The sequence below is a fragment of the Phyllobates terribilis genome, unplaced genomic scaffold, assembly GCF_046119375.1.
Source record: "Phyllobates terribilis strain yellow unplaced genomic scaffold, ASM4611937v1 Scaffold_2__4_contigs__length_985480577, whole genome shotgun sequence".
NCBI lineage: Eukaryota > Metazoa > Chordata > Amphibia > Anura > Dendrobatidae > Phyllobates > Phyllobates terribilis.
The window spans coordinates 864,000,284-864,015,002 of NW_027362762.1; the positions used below are offsets into that span (position 1 = coordinate 864,000,284).

Consider the following 14,719-nt stretch of genomic DNA (forward strand, 5'->3'; position numbering starts at 1 on the left):
AATCTCACAGTTCCAACTTGCCAACCGTGGGACCGTCAAGTGTTCAGCACTCAAACCGTAACAGAACCACAGTATCTGCTGGTAACATCAATTTTGCGGAATCATTTCACCACTTTTTTAGCCCATCCTTTGCAAGGCCACAGGAGACAAGAAGTCTGACACATAGTCAACGCCTAGAGATGATGGTACAGGAGTATCTCCAAGTAAACATTGAAGCCACGACTGTGTCACTGGACCCTTGCTCTTTTTGGGCTTCCAATCTGGATAAATGGCCGGAGCTAGCCACTTACGCCTTGGAGATCTTGTCATGCCCCGCAGCCAGCGTTCTGTCTGAACGTGTGTTCAGCGCTGCTGGTGGTGTGCTGACAGATAAGCGCACGCGGCTCTCCACTGATAATGTAGACAGACTCACGTTCATAAAGATGAACAAATCATGGATCCGAAACGACTTTTCTACCCCTGTGTCATCCTGGGGAGAGTAAAAGCTTGATGATTGGTTAAAATCACCCTACCAACCGTTTTAAGCTTTCAAATTACTAATCATGTTTATCTGTATCTTGACTGGAAAATAATTTGGGCTTTGTAGCAGTGTGCAGCACTGATCCTATTAGGCCATCTATAATAAGCTTCACCAGATTTAAAATTAAAAATAATTTTTAGCTGCATCTAGCCCGGAAAATAATTTTGGGGCTCCGAGATGCGCAAGACACATAAGTGCCTTCTTGCTGCACTACCTGCAGCATGACCCTCATATTGTCAGAATTCGAAGTAATCATGACTACTGGGTTGCCACACTCTTAGATCCCCCAAACTTTTCGATCAACCTTTTCATTTTAATAAAGACCAAAAAAATGGTCATTTTTGAAATTATAAGCATTAGCAGGTTGTTAGAAACTGAAATCAAACAGTTTTCAACTCAAAACTTTATTCTAGGTGATGTTACATTTTCACATAGGACCCCTTGTTCGAAAGGAGCTTCTGAACTCTCTCGTCCATTGAATTTGTCAGGTTTTGGATGGTTTCTGCTTCAATTGTTTTGCATGAGGACAGAATACCCTCCCAGAGCTGTTGCTTAGATGTGAACTGCCTCCCGCCATCATAGACACTCCTTTTAATGATGCTCCAAAGGTTCTGAATGGGGTAGAGGTCAGGGGAGCATGGGGGTCACACCATAAGTTTGTCCCCTTTTATGCCCATATCAGCCAGAGATGCAGATGTTTTATGTGCAGCATGAGATGGTGCATTATCATGCAGAAAAATGATCTTGCTGTGAAATACACGGTTCTTCTTCTTGAACCATGGCAGGAAGTGCTGTTTGAGAAAATCCACATACAGTATGGAGTTCATCTTTAGCGCCTTCAGGGATCCTAAAGGGGCCGACAATCTCTCTCCCCATGATTCCAGCCCAAAACATTACTCCACCTCCTCCTTGTTGGCGCTGTAGCCGTGTTTGCGTGGGGTGTCCATCAACCAGCCATCCTCCACTCCATTCATCTGGACCATCGAGCGCTGCACGGCACTCATCCGTGAACAAAACAGTTTTGAAATCAGTCTTCATGTAATGTTTGGCCCACTGGAGCCGTTTCTGCTTGTGTGAAGTGGATAGAGGAGGTCGACAGGATGGCGTATGCACAGCTGCAAACCTCTGAAGGACCCTGCATCTTGTTGTTCGGGGGACGTTGGAGGCACAAGCAGCTTCAAAAACTTGTCTGCTGCTATGACAAGGCTTTTTTGCCGCTGCTCTTTCAACCTGACGTAATTGCCTGTAGGAAAGAGTCCTCAATTTGCCCTTATCAGCACGCACACGTGTGTACTGTGAATCAGCTACATACTTCTTGATTGCCAAGACACTTCATCCTGATCATCGCACAATGTTGATTGTAGTCATGCCTTGACCTAAACACTCCACAATTTGTTGCTTCTCAGCAGCCGACACATCCTTTTTCTTTCCCATTTTGGCAGAAAATGTAGGCTGCTTAATAATGTGAGACAGCCTTCTTAAGTAGTCTTGCCTTTCATTGGACACACCTGCCAAACTAATTAGCACAGGTGTCTGCAATTGCTTACAGTGATATAAAGAGCCCTGACACACATCACCATCAATGAGTTTAACTGACAAACAAACAAATTCTTCCCTTATCACTCCTAAACACTTTTTGCATAATAATTTGGAACGCGGTGTACATGTGCTTTTCCACAAAACACCAGTGGTTCACGTAGTGAATCTTACAGTTCTAACTTGCCAACCGTGGTCTGTATGGAATTGTTCAATAAAGGGCCCAAAATTAAGATAACATAGATGGGAGAGGTCTCTATGAATAGGAATTCCTAAGTATTTGATACCCTGTGAGGGCCAGGCAAAGGGAAAGTTGGACTGGATGGAATCCTATATGGATTTAGGGAGGGAGACATCGAGGGCCTCAGACTTCGCTGCATTGATTTTAAAATTTTACCATGTAACAAAGTGATCTATTTCAGCCATAACAGCAGGGATGGATATATGTGATTGAGTGATATATACTAGGACATCATCAGCAAATAGAGAGCACTTGTACTCGGTTCCTCCCACCTCAATCCACCTAATATTGGGGTTATGGCGAATTGATGAGAGCAGGTGCTCCGTCACTAGGATGTATAAGAGAGGGGACAGAGGACATCCCTGCCTTGTCCCATTGGTGATTGTGAAAGGTGATGAAAATGTTCTGACGCACCCCCTGGGCCTTGGTACACCCGGAGCCGGACCCTTTTTGGTGGATGCTGGTGGTTGTAGTCTTCGTGGCGGCGATCCGGTTCCGTGGCTCAGGGCGGTCAAACCAGTGGCGGAACTATTTATGTGGTTTTGATGTTTAAATGTCCGACTACGCCACCCGTGGATTGCGGTCAGAGTGAACCGCCGCTACAGGGCAGACCGCTAAGGCTGGTGTTGTGGGTGCAGCAGAGCGTAGCATAACTCCCCACGGGAGGAGTATAGCCTCAGGGCAGTGTATGCGGAGGATGGGGGTGATGGTGCAGGGCAGCAGCAGTAACGACACGGAGTCAGTGATGCAGTTCAGGGCCTTTACTCACAGTTCTTATTATCCAGACCACGTCTGCAGGTAACGGCTGCCCACGTCGTACTGTGCTCACCAGGTGAGGGGCTCAGACAACTCCCAGATAACTTTGGAGCGCTTCACAGGACCCCCTTTGTGTGTCCTTTGTCTGGCCTTTCTTACCAACACTTCTGTCCGGCTGCCTCGGGCCTCCTCTTGGTAAACTTGGCGCCAGTTTCCCTGACCCTATGTGGTGCCTTCCTAGCGGGTGGAGCAAGGGGCTGCGCCACATAAAATGTCAGAGCCTCCGGTTTCTAGCTGAGGGTCGTTTCCTGCCTCCACTAGTTCGGGGATCGGTCTCCCCCTTTGGCCTGACCCCTCCACGCAGGTGGATTCGGGCGTGCGGTGGCGACTCGCCCGTCCGCACCCCTGGGATCCCTTCATTCCTCGTTCCTGGAGCCTTCTCCGCTCCTCTTCCTTCCTTCTCCCTCTTGCAGGCCTGGGCCTCTGTTACTAGGCCCGCCTCCGGAGCAGAGCTCATGCAGAGCCCCTGCTCCCTGCCACTTCTGCTCAGACTTCTCTGCACTGAACTAAGATGGTGCCCACCTTTTATACTCCCTTCTCAATGCACCCAGGAACTGCTTCCTCCCTGCTCCTGCACTGCAGGGTTCCCCTTCCTCAGTGTTCCCTCCCCCCACTCCAGCCAGGGACAGGGACTGTCGTGCCCATCTCAGGGGCATATTGGTCGCCCTGCCCCACGGCAATGTGGTGTAATGCATGCAGGTGTCGGGTCCTGATCCACACTCCATCCTTATCTGAGAGTGAGATATCACACCTCTGGGTGAGGTGCAATACGTCTGTAGCAACCGAGCCCTCGGTGCTACAGTTCCATTTATCTTCAGCCTAGGTGACGTATTGTGATACAGGGCCGTGATTTTGGCTATAAAAGGGTCCCCTAGACCCCTACCCCAAGCTTTTTAAGAGAATCATATATGGCGTGCCAGGAGACTCTATGGAATGCTTTCTCAGCATCCAACGAGAGTATCTACTTACAAATTTTTAACTGCATCTAGCCCAGGAAATACTTTGTGCCTAGTAGCAGTGTCTGCTAGTCAGCGGATTATCCCGGCTGTTAAGCAAGCTACACCACCTGTAGTTTGGACACTTAATTTTTTCAAAGGAAATGCTTCGGGACCACGGAATACTTAGTGAAGAGCATCAGGAGGCACCCCAAGGCATAGGGGCTGGGACTGGCACTAGGATGCCTTGCGGTGGACAGCCGAGCTCAATCCTTATAAAAGCTTTTTAACTGCAGCAGCTTTAGTGGACGCTACTGGAGCTGGAATTACGCGGCTGCTGGCATGAGACTTGCCCTCCAATAGATCCTTGTAAATGGATTTAAAGTGTATTCATTCAAATTAGAGGGACAATTTAAATTAAAAAGCTTAGAGCTGCCTCCACCACAGGGGGGCTCTCTCGACCCACCAGCGGACAGGCACCAGTATTGGGAGAGGGGGGCTGGCCGTCGGGGTTCACCGCGGCTCTGGCACAAACCCGGCGACACGGAGGTGGCACGGGCAGGAGCGGACTGGCCGTCTCGGCTTCTCACTTTTTGGATTTTAGAAGGGCATGACATGCCTATATCTGTGTCTCCCCCTCCTTTTACTCCTCCACCTCTTTTCTTTTCGCATGACTATATGTACTTGTCACTTTTCCATGTGTTAGTTGTGTCTTCTGAGCAGTTTGTCAGCTTTTGGACACCTTTGAAGGTGTTTTCTATGTGTTTCTATGTGTTTTTGTTTGCCTGCCATTGGTTTTAACGGTGTTCGAAGGTGTTCGACGAACAGTTCGACGAACAGTTCGGCGAACACACGGGTGTTCGACGAACCGAACCGAACTCGAACACTACGGGGGTGGCTCAACACTACTCAACACTAATCATGGCCTCAGTAAATTATTCTCAATTAAGTGATAACTCTGGAGTTTATTTTATTGGAACTTTGTGTTGTGCTGTTCCTCTATCATTTCTCTCGAAAGTGTATGACTAAATTGATAACTGTGTCTTCCCATTTTCCTATGATTTTAGGATATGCCTTAAAATATGAAAGGAGATCTAGTGTTAGCTTTGACCAAGCTAGATTTGGTTGTACACGAGCAGAGCACTACATGTTGGCTTGACATTACGCCACCATATTTCACGGTTTTAGGATGGACCATGATATATGGACTGTCTGTCGATCAATTGTCCAGAACTCAACATATAAGACCATGAGATTGCTTAGTTCGGGAGAACTGTGGGTGATCAGGACATCATGGTCCATATTCTGTGAAACCGGCCTTACTTGTTCCTTTTAGGTCACAATTCAATGAGTCAGTATAACATTTATAAATAGGAAAAAGGGAAGGATTTAAGAATGGATAGGTGATCGCAGGGCATGTTTAAAGGTTGCACAATGCAAAATGAAATGCTAAGGTATATTTGCACATGTCAGAATCCATTGTAGAAATCTGGGTGTTGAGGCATGTGCATATGTTCATCGTTACCTTTTGCATTAGATAATTGCAATTTCCAGATCAGAGTTCTGAGTGTGACCGGTAAGGGTTGATTTAGAAGAACATGCAATTTTCCCTTCATGCATGGTCTGCTTTCTAATATGCTGACCTAAAAAATAAAGTATGAAAAAAAATGTAACAGATACATTTGTGGGTAAAATATAGTATTCATAGTACAAGTTATATCTTTTTCCATAAGGGTGAGGATATAGCAATCTTAAATACTTTTGTTTTACAACTTGGAAGATTCTTTTAACTAAGCTCTTGTGGAAAGTTTTGTAGAACTCACCATTGTCTAAAATTCCATTTCAAGCCTTCCTTCCAGAACACTTTGGGAACAATTCTACATTGTTTTTGCGCTTTTTTTTTTTAGTAAAATCATTCGCATGATATTTGTTCCTTATTCATTATTAAATTGGTGCCTTTATGTTAACTTTACTTGACTCCCCCCCATCCCTTTTTTTTTTTGACGGCATGGATGTGATTTTGGTTATCTAGCTATTTTAGCCCAACTCATCATTTGCGACTTTTGTAAATATCACAACATTTTTGAGCATTTGCATTCCAGTACTGTAGAATGAAAAACACTGTCTAGTTTTTTTTTTCCGTGCAGTTGAAGTCAAACGTGCAGCCAAGACCAAGATTTAAGTGATGTGTCACTTAGTAGACTGTGTGCTGCTGTTTCCATATAAGGAATGTTTTCTCATCAGGAGATTATCACTGCCAGTTTTAATGCTCACTTGAGCTCTGGTCCGACCAAGCCCCCTCCTCTGATAAGCAGCTCACTGTCAATAGACAATGTACATAGAGACCCTCATGTGGGCGGGGGCAGCTTTCTGAGCTTTGCCACATGCTACATCTAAAAACTCTGATAGTTTACTGGGTGCCGCAGTTGTCACACAAAGTGATACATCACTGGACTCAGGGTCTCTTTTCCTACATTATGTTGCTCTCAGATAAGGTAGGAAAAAACCTGGTGACAGATTTCCTTTAAAGCTTACTAAAATGATTGTGTGACAAATCATCTTTGAATTTGTGCCAATTCATCAAACAATGTGCACCCATTTTAATAAATTTAGCGCTATTTCCACCATCGTACAAAATGAAAGACAAGGCAAAAAAATTATTTGAAAAATTGCAAATGATGAAATGGGGTTTTTATCTCTGTTGACCGATTTCCTTCCAGTTACATGAAGTACGGTAAATGTTCACCTATTAAATTATATCTTAATGTGATAATACTTTTCTTGTGCAATAGTTTGAGATGTAAGTCCTATCTATTCGGATATTTTTATATGTATTAGAACAATAAAGCTGGCTTTGATTCTTAAAAAGTGCTAGGGTTGGTGCAACTGATGAAATTCTGCACTAGGGTCAATGACCCTTTAACTATGCTGCTGATCTGTCACTATATTTTCCAGCATCAAATAATAAAACAGAGGTTTGCAGGAACTGTACAAATTGCCAGTCACTACTTTTTATGTGATTAAAACCTGTTCTTACCTTCTTCTTTTGCAGGAAAAAGAACAAATTTCACCTACCACTCCATCCTGAATATGAGAAGACACCACTTCTGACTGTCTTCTAGGAATGTTAGCATCTTGTTGTTCCTGAGCAACATAACTGAGTATATTTTCTTCCAAACTGGAGCTGATGCGAGCTGAAAGTTCATTGTAAATGGCACCTGGAAGTGAGAGAATTCCATCTATGTATATAGGTCTACATCTACCATTTATAGAAAAAAGTGATTAAGGTCATTTTTATAGTTGATAACTCTACCTTTTCCACATCTGAATTATTCTCTAGCAATTTCCCAAACGATGCTGATTAGTGTAGGCATCCTAAGTGAGTGTAAGGGTATGTGCCCACGATGCAGATTTGATACAGAGCGTTTTTGCCTCTCCCTGGCAGAAAAAACGCATGCAGATATACTGTACATGCGTTTTTTTCTGCCAGGGAGAAGCCTTTTTTCAGCATTTTTACATGCGTTTTTGCATGTGTTTTTTTCAAGCGCTTTTCCAAGTGATTTTAGCATCACTTGGAAAAGTGCTTGACAAGCTGGTCACACAATATAAATCCATGCAACTGGCATGGATTTATATTGTGTGACCAACTTAGATGCTTTAAATGCTGCATCTATAGTAAAAAAAATAATTAAAAAAAATAATAATAAAAAAAATAATTAAAAAGTTAAAAATAAAAAAAAACCTGTATACTCTCCTGTCTCCTCCCGGCGGCGGCGATCCTCGCTCCTCGGTGTCCCGCAGTGTACTGGCAGGACCTGCGGTGACATCATTTAGTCAGCTGATGGTCACGTGACCATCACCTGACCGCTGACGTCAGCGGTGCGTGACCATCAGCTGATTAAATGACGTCACCGCAGGTTCTGCCAGTGTTGGTATACGCAACAGTTGTGGATTTCTTTGTTTGTGTGAAGGAGGACTTAATGCTAATCTGACAGTAGATGGCGATGCTGTGTAAATTTTCCTTGTTTACTGTATTGTAAAAGAAAAAAGTCTCTCTTGTACTTTCTGTTTTGTTCTTACTTCCTGGTGCAGTACTGTGTGACTGTGCGTTTTTTCCTTTACCTCATGTTCTGAGAAGTAAAAGCTTGTTATCCCATGTAATCTGCTCTGTGAAGTTTTGTACTGCAACTGTGGGTATCCAGAAGCTGTGCAACAGGTTATGGGCCCAGGCACTGATGACCCCAGACACCCAGGACACCGGAACTCTCAGCAAGACCCTGGTGAATGCAGAAGAATTCTTCAGTACAATTCTCTCCAAACAAGTAAGACAGGTTAAAGATGACAAGTATCACAGAGCTAAAACTCACAGTAGCTAAGCTGAATAATGAGAATTATCAGTTATGGAAGTTCAAAGTAGAAATGTTATTGTCTAAAGATGATTTATGGGAAGCAATCACTACAGATAGACCTGATGAGGATAATCAGACATGGGATAAGAAAAATAGCCAAGCAAGAGCTACCATCAGCCTATTAGTGGATGATGCTCAATTAATCCATATAAGGAATTAGGATACAGCAAAGGGAATGTGGGAAGCACTAAGAAAGCTACATGAAAGACCCAGCTTAAATCACAAGTTATTTCTGCTAAGAAAGCTTTACAGTATGAGACTAAGTGCAGACAATGACATGCAGAAGCATATATTCTCTATTATGGAAGTGATATCACAGCTGAGATCAATTGGTGAAGATATTAAGAAAAGCCATGTAGCAGCAATATTATTGTGCAGTTTACCGGATTCATATACTGCTTTGATAAATGCACTAGAGACAACACCTGAAACAGACATTACTTTAGAGTTTGTGAAGACCAGACTCATAGATGAATATCAAAGAAGGAAAGAACAAACAAATGATTCTTCTACTGAAAAAGATAATGGAAATGCTCTTAAAGCTACAGAATCAAAAAGACCCTAGAATAAAGGACAAGAGAATGTTTCAGATGTAAGAAAAAAGGACATTTAAAGAAGGACTGTACTATATGTAAAGCAGAACAACCGAAATTACATCAAAAAGAGAATACACAGAAGGTGAAAAACACAATTTCTGATTCATGTGAAAATAATTGGAATGGCACATTTAAAGTGACTGATAAGAAATCATCGTTGGGTTGGTTTATTGACTCTGGAGCAATAAGTCACATGACAAGTAATAAAAATTTCTTTACTGAACTTAATTTAAATAAGAAGGAAGCCATTTATCTTGCAGATGGAAGCAAAATAACTGCAGAAGGTGTTGGACAAGGAATGCTAAACTGTTCTAACAAGTTTGGGCATGATTCAAAAATACTTGTACAGGATGAATTATATGTTCCAGGATTAGAAAGATTGTTATCTGTAAAACGTCTAACAGCTAAAGGACTTACTGTAAAATTCAAAGATGATGAGTGTACAATCCTAGCAGGAAACAAGGTAATAACCAATGTCAAGGCAAATGAACAATTATATCATCTAGACCAGGGGTCTCAAACTCGGCTGGGTATATGGGCCGCACATGGAAAAAATTTGAATTTGGGGGGCCGCATTCTTTGTTCAATGTGACATTTTTAGTGATACCATTTTTTTTGTATATACCTTTTGAACATTTTTGCCGTGTTTATTTTTTTATGGCTTGGGTCGTTATGGATGTGGCGATAATAAACGTGCACTTTTTTGTGTTTACTTTAGTTTACATATAAAACAGCATTTTTAGTGCCCAATATTTTTTCATGCTTTATTTTATTTTTTATTTTTTTTACAATTTTATTTCCCCCAATTGGCCACATACAGTAATATTGTCTTACAATTAGCATCATATAGTAATAATGGAAAACATCTTGTAGTAATGTTCCCCATCCAAGTCCCCATCTTGTACTAATGTGCCCCATCCAGGTCCCCATCCTGTGGCTATGTGCCCCATCCAGGTCCCCATCCTGTAGCAACGTTCCCCATCCTGGCGCCCATCTTGTACTAATGTGCCTCATCCAGGTCCCCATCTTGGGGCTATGTGCCCCATCCAGGTCCCCATCTTGTGGCTCTGGTCCCCATCTTGTGGCTCTGTGCCCCATCCAGGTCCCCATCTTGTGGCTCTGTGCCCCATCCAGGTCCCCATCTTGTGGCTCTGTGCCCCATCCAGGTCCCCATCTTGTGGCTCTGTGCCCCATCCAGGTCCCCATCTTGTGGCTATGTGCCCCATCCAGGTCCCCATCTTGTGGCTATGTGCCCCATCCAGGTCCCCTCTTGTGGCTATGTGCCCCATCCAGGTCCCCATCCTGTGGCTATGTGCCCCATCCAGGTCCCCATCTTGTGGCTATGTGCCCCATCCAGGTCCCCATGTTGTGGCTCTGGTCCCCATCTTGTGGCTCTGTGCCCCATCCAGGTCCCCATCTTGAGGCTCTGTGCCCCATCCAGGTCCACATCTTTAGGCTCTGTGCCCCATCCAGGTCCACATCTTGAGGCTCTGTGCCCCATCCAGGTCCCCATCCTGTGGCTATGTGCCCCATCCAGGTCCCCATCTTGTGGCTATGTGCCCCATCCAGGTCCCCATCTTGTGGCTATGTGCCCCATCCAGGTCCCCATCTTGTGGCTATGTGCCCCATCCAGGTCCCCTCTTGTGGCTATGTGCCCCATCCAGGTCCCCATCCTGTGGCTATGTGCCCCATCCAGGTCCCCATCTTGTGGCTATGTGCCCCATCCAGGTCCCCATCTTGTGGCTATGTGCCCCATCCAGGTCCCCATCCTGTGGCTATGTGCCCCATCCAGGTCCCCATCTTGTGGCTATGTGCCCCATCCAGGTCCCCATGTTGTGGCTCTGGTCCCCATCTTGTGGCTCTGTCCCCCATCCAGGTCCCCATCTTGTGGCTATGTGCCCCATCCAGGTCCACATCTTGAGGCTCTGTGCCCCATCCAGGTCCCCATCCTGTGGCTATGTGCCCCATCCAGGTCCCCATCTTGTGGCTATGTGCCCCATCCAGGTCCCCTCTTGTGGCTATGTGCCCCATCCAGGTCCCCATCCTGTGGCTATGTGCCCCATCTAGGTCCCCTCTTGTGGCTATGTGTCCCATCCAGGTCCCCTCTTGTGGCTATGTGCCCCCTGTGTTGTTCTTCACACACATAAAATAGAAAAAAAAAAAGATGATTCTCACCTGTCCTCCGTTCCCTCGGCGGCCTTCCTGCAGATGTGGCCCGCAGGCACCACAGAGTCCGACCCCTTGACGATCCCGACCTGGTCCAGGAGGAGCCGCCGACAGCAGCGCTGAATTGCCACACAGAGACTGTCTCCCAGCACTGCATTTCCAATGCCAGCCGCTGGCCAATCAGAGGCCAGCAGCTGACATCTGCATATGGCAATGACGTCATACTCGCTGCGCCGACACGCAGATATCAGCTGCTGGCCTCTGATTGGGAAACAGTCTCTGTGCGGCAATTCAGCGCTGCTGTCGGCGGCTCCTCCTGGACCAGGTCGGGATCGTCAAGGGGTCTGTGCCTGCGGGCCGCATAAAGCAGCCTCAGGGGCCGCATGCGGCCCGCGGGCCGCGTGTTTGAGACCCCTGATCTAGACACATTAAAGGAACAGATGAAGTTGTGTACACATGATCACAAGAATTGTATTCACATGTGGCATAGACGTCTAGGACACAGACATCCTGAAAGTATAATGGAGCTACAAAGGAAAGAATTGACAAAGTGTAACGGGTCTGGGAGGCGGAACCTCTGAGCAACTATACAAGGGGGCGGTCCTTGTAAGGAAGCGGGTGGCTCCCAGGGAAGACGGGCAGGTAGTCACGGCAAGTGACAGGGACAGTCTCTGGGTAGAAGGGCAGGTAGTCACAGCAAGTGACAGGGACAGTCTCTGGGTAGACTAGCAGACAGGTAGCAGGTGGACACTCCCAGGTGAGCGGGCAAGAGTCTCTGGACGGGCAGGTGGTCACGGCAAGTGATGGCAGAGCCTCCAGGTAGGCTAGCAGGCAGGTAGCAGGTGTGCGCTCCCAGGTGAGCGGGCAAGAGTCTCTGGACAGGCAGGTGGTCACGGCAGGTGACAGCAGAGCCTCCAGGTAGGCTAGCAGGCAGGTAGCAGGTGAGCGCTCCCAGGTGAGCGGGCAAAAGTCTCTGGACAGGCAGGTGGTCACGGCAAGTGATGGCAGAGCCTCCAGGTAGGCTAGCAGGCAGGTAGCAGGTGAGCGCTCCCAGGTGAGCGGGCAAGAGTCTCTGGACAGGCAGGTGGTCACGGCAAGTGACGGCAGAGCCTCCAGGTAGGCAAGCAGGCAGGTAGCAGGTGAGCGCTCCCAGGTGAGCAGGCAGGCTGGTCCATAGACAGACTGACAGGTGTCGGAAGGCAGACCGTCGGACCGCAGGCTTGCAAGCAGGTAAGCGGATATCAGGCAGGTATCCAGCAGGAATCTGGCAGGTAACAGGCAGGAATCTGGCAGGTAACAAGCAGGAATCTGGCAGGTGACTGGCAGGTAACAAGCAGGAATCTGGCAGGTGACTGGCAGGTAACTGGTAACGGGACCTGAGGGCTGAAGCAGAGTGAAGGCTTTGCAACAACATTGCTCGGGCACGTCCATTTTGGAGGAGGTGCCTTATGTATGGTGAGGTCCTCCGGCCATTGGCCGGGGACTCCTTAGGACGGCGCGCGCGGCCCCTTTAAGAGAGGGGGAGCGCGCGCGCGCCCTAAGCACAGTAGCAGGGAAACAGCGCGCGCTGCCAGCAGAGCGGGAGGAGGACGCCGAGCACGGAGCGGAGAGGTGAGGGGAACAGCGTCCCTGCCTAGCAGGAGGCAGGGACGCCGACGCTACACAAAGGATCTATTGATATCTGATTGCTCAATTACCATAAGATGTGAATGTTGTATAAAATCCAAAGCCACAAGGATATCTATTCCTAACGAAAGTGAAACGAAAAGCACATGACCACTTGATTTGGTGCATACTGACATATGTGGACCCATGAAAGTGACTACATCAGGAGGCAATAGGTATATGGTGACTTTTATAGATGACTACTCAAGATACACAGAAACTTGATCAAGAACAAAAGCGAAGTTTTCAATAAACTAGTAGACTACGTGACAAAGTCGAATAACAAGTTTTAGAGGAAGCCAATTGTCATTAGAAGTGATAATGGAGGTGAATTCACAGGACACCAAATAGAAAACTACTTCTTAAGAAAAAATGGTATAGAGCATCAAAAGACTGTTCCATACACACCTGAACAAAATGGAGTAGCAGAAAGGAAAAACAGAACTCTGACTGAAATAATAAGGTGTATGCTGACAGATTCCAAACTATCAGAGAAATATTGGGGTGAAGCAGCAATGACAGCTACATATCTACAGAACCGACTTTTTTCTAGAAAACTGAAAAAAAAAACATATGAACTGTGGCAAGGTATGAAACCAAGTGTAAATCATTTAAGAGTTTTTGGTTGTAAAGTTTTTGTATTCATTCCAACAGAAAAACGTTCCAAACTTCAAAATAGGTCTATGGAAGGAATATTTGTTGGATATAGTAAAAATAGCAAAGGATATAGAATCCTAGATCCCAAAACAGACAGAGTTATGGTGAGTAACAGTGTGACATTCATTGAGGATCTAAATTAAAACACTATGATTTCACTGGAAACAAAAAATGAGAAAAACAGCAATGATATAGCTGAAGGAATATCTGATGAAAAAGAAGTTGAAATTAATAAAAAACAGAATACTGAAAGTGAAGAGATACAACTACAAACAGACACAGAACCAAGTCGTTCAATAAGAGAAAACAAAGGAAAACCACCAATACGCCTTTCATACAAGGTAAGTACAAGTAAAATTTATGAGCCTACCTCTTGGGAAGACATATCTCGACTTCCTGAAGAAGAAGCCAATAAATGGATAGAGGCAACAGAAATAGAAATAAAATCCATGCATGACTCAAAAACATGGACACTAATAGAATTACCAGAAGGAAGAAAAGCTATAGGATGCAAATGGGTTTTTAACCCCTTTAAAGCCCATGACGTATTAATACGCGTCAGTGCCCTGGGCTTTAAGAGCCTGACCCGTATTAGTATGTCATGGCGATCGCGCGCGCACACAGGCTGTGCGGGCGCGATCGCCGCCGGGTGTCAGCTGATTGTCACAGCTGACACCCGGTACTATGTGTCCCGCACCGCTCCCGGCACATTAACCCCTGCAATGCTGCGATCGAAGTCGATCGCAGCATTGCGGTGGCTAAGGGGAAGTGATTGGTATACTCACCTCCTCTTCCGGCCTTCAGCGCTGTCTGCCGCGGCTTCCCGGATGTTGCCATGACGACCCGATGTCGTCATGACAACATCCGGGTCACCAGACAGCAGGAAGATTTTTTTGGTCATGCGCAGTACATGACCAAACTATCTTCTCACTGTGCAGCGCTGACAGCCTGCATAGCACAGGGATGGTGCTCCATCCCTATGCTGTGCAGGCGATCAGAATAAAAAAAGTGAAAGTCCCATAGTGGGACAAAGTAAACAAATAAAAAAACTGTCACAAAGTGAAAAAAAAAAAAATTGTAAAAATATTGAAAGAAAAATAAAAAAAATAATCCACCAAAAATCAAAATATAATGTACACATCAATAAATATTATTATGAAAAAAAAACAAACAAACAA

At 45.6% G+C, this 14,719-nt stretch overlaps 1 protein-coding gene across 2 annotated transcripts in view; it reads right to left on the bottom strand.

Annotated features, from left to right (window-relative positions):
- LOC141253028 (uncharacterized) overlaps positions 1 to 14,719 on the bottom strand; it is a 102,276-nt gene that overhangs the window by 69,941 nt on the left and 17,616 nt on the right. For both annotated transcript variants that reach the window (XM_073670788.1, XM_073670787.1), the window contains exons 3-4: positions 7,124 to 7,266; positions 5,574 to 5,691 (exon numbers count right to left, since the gene is read on the bottom strand). In XM_073670788.1, the coding sequence (XP_073526889.1) occupies positions 5,574 to 5,691; positions 7,124 to 7,266 (261 nt within the window). The remainder of the gene's footprint in view (positions 1 to 5,573; positions 5,692 to 7,123; positions 7,267 to 14,719) is intronic.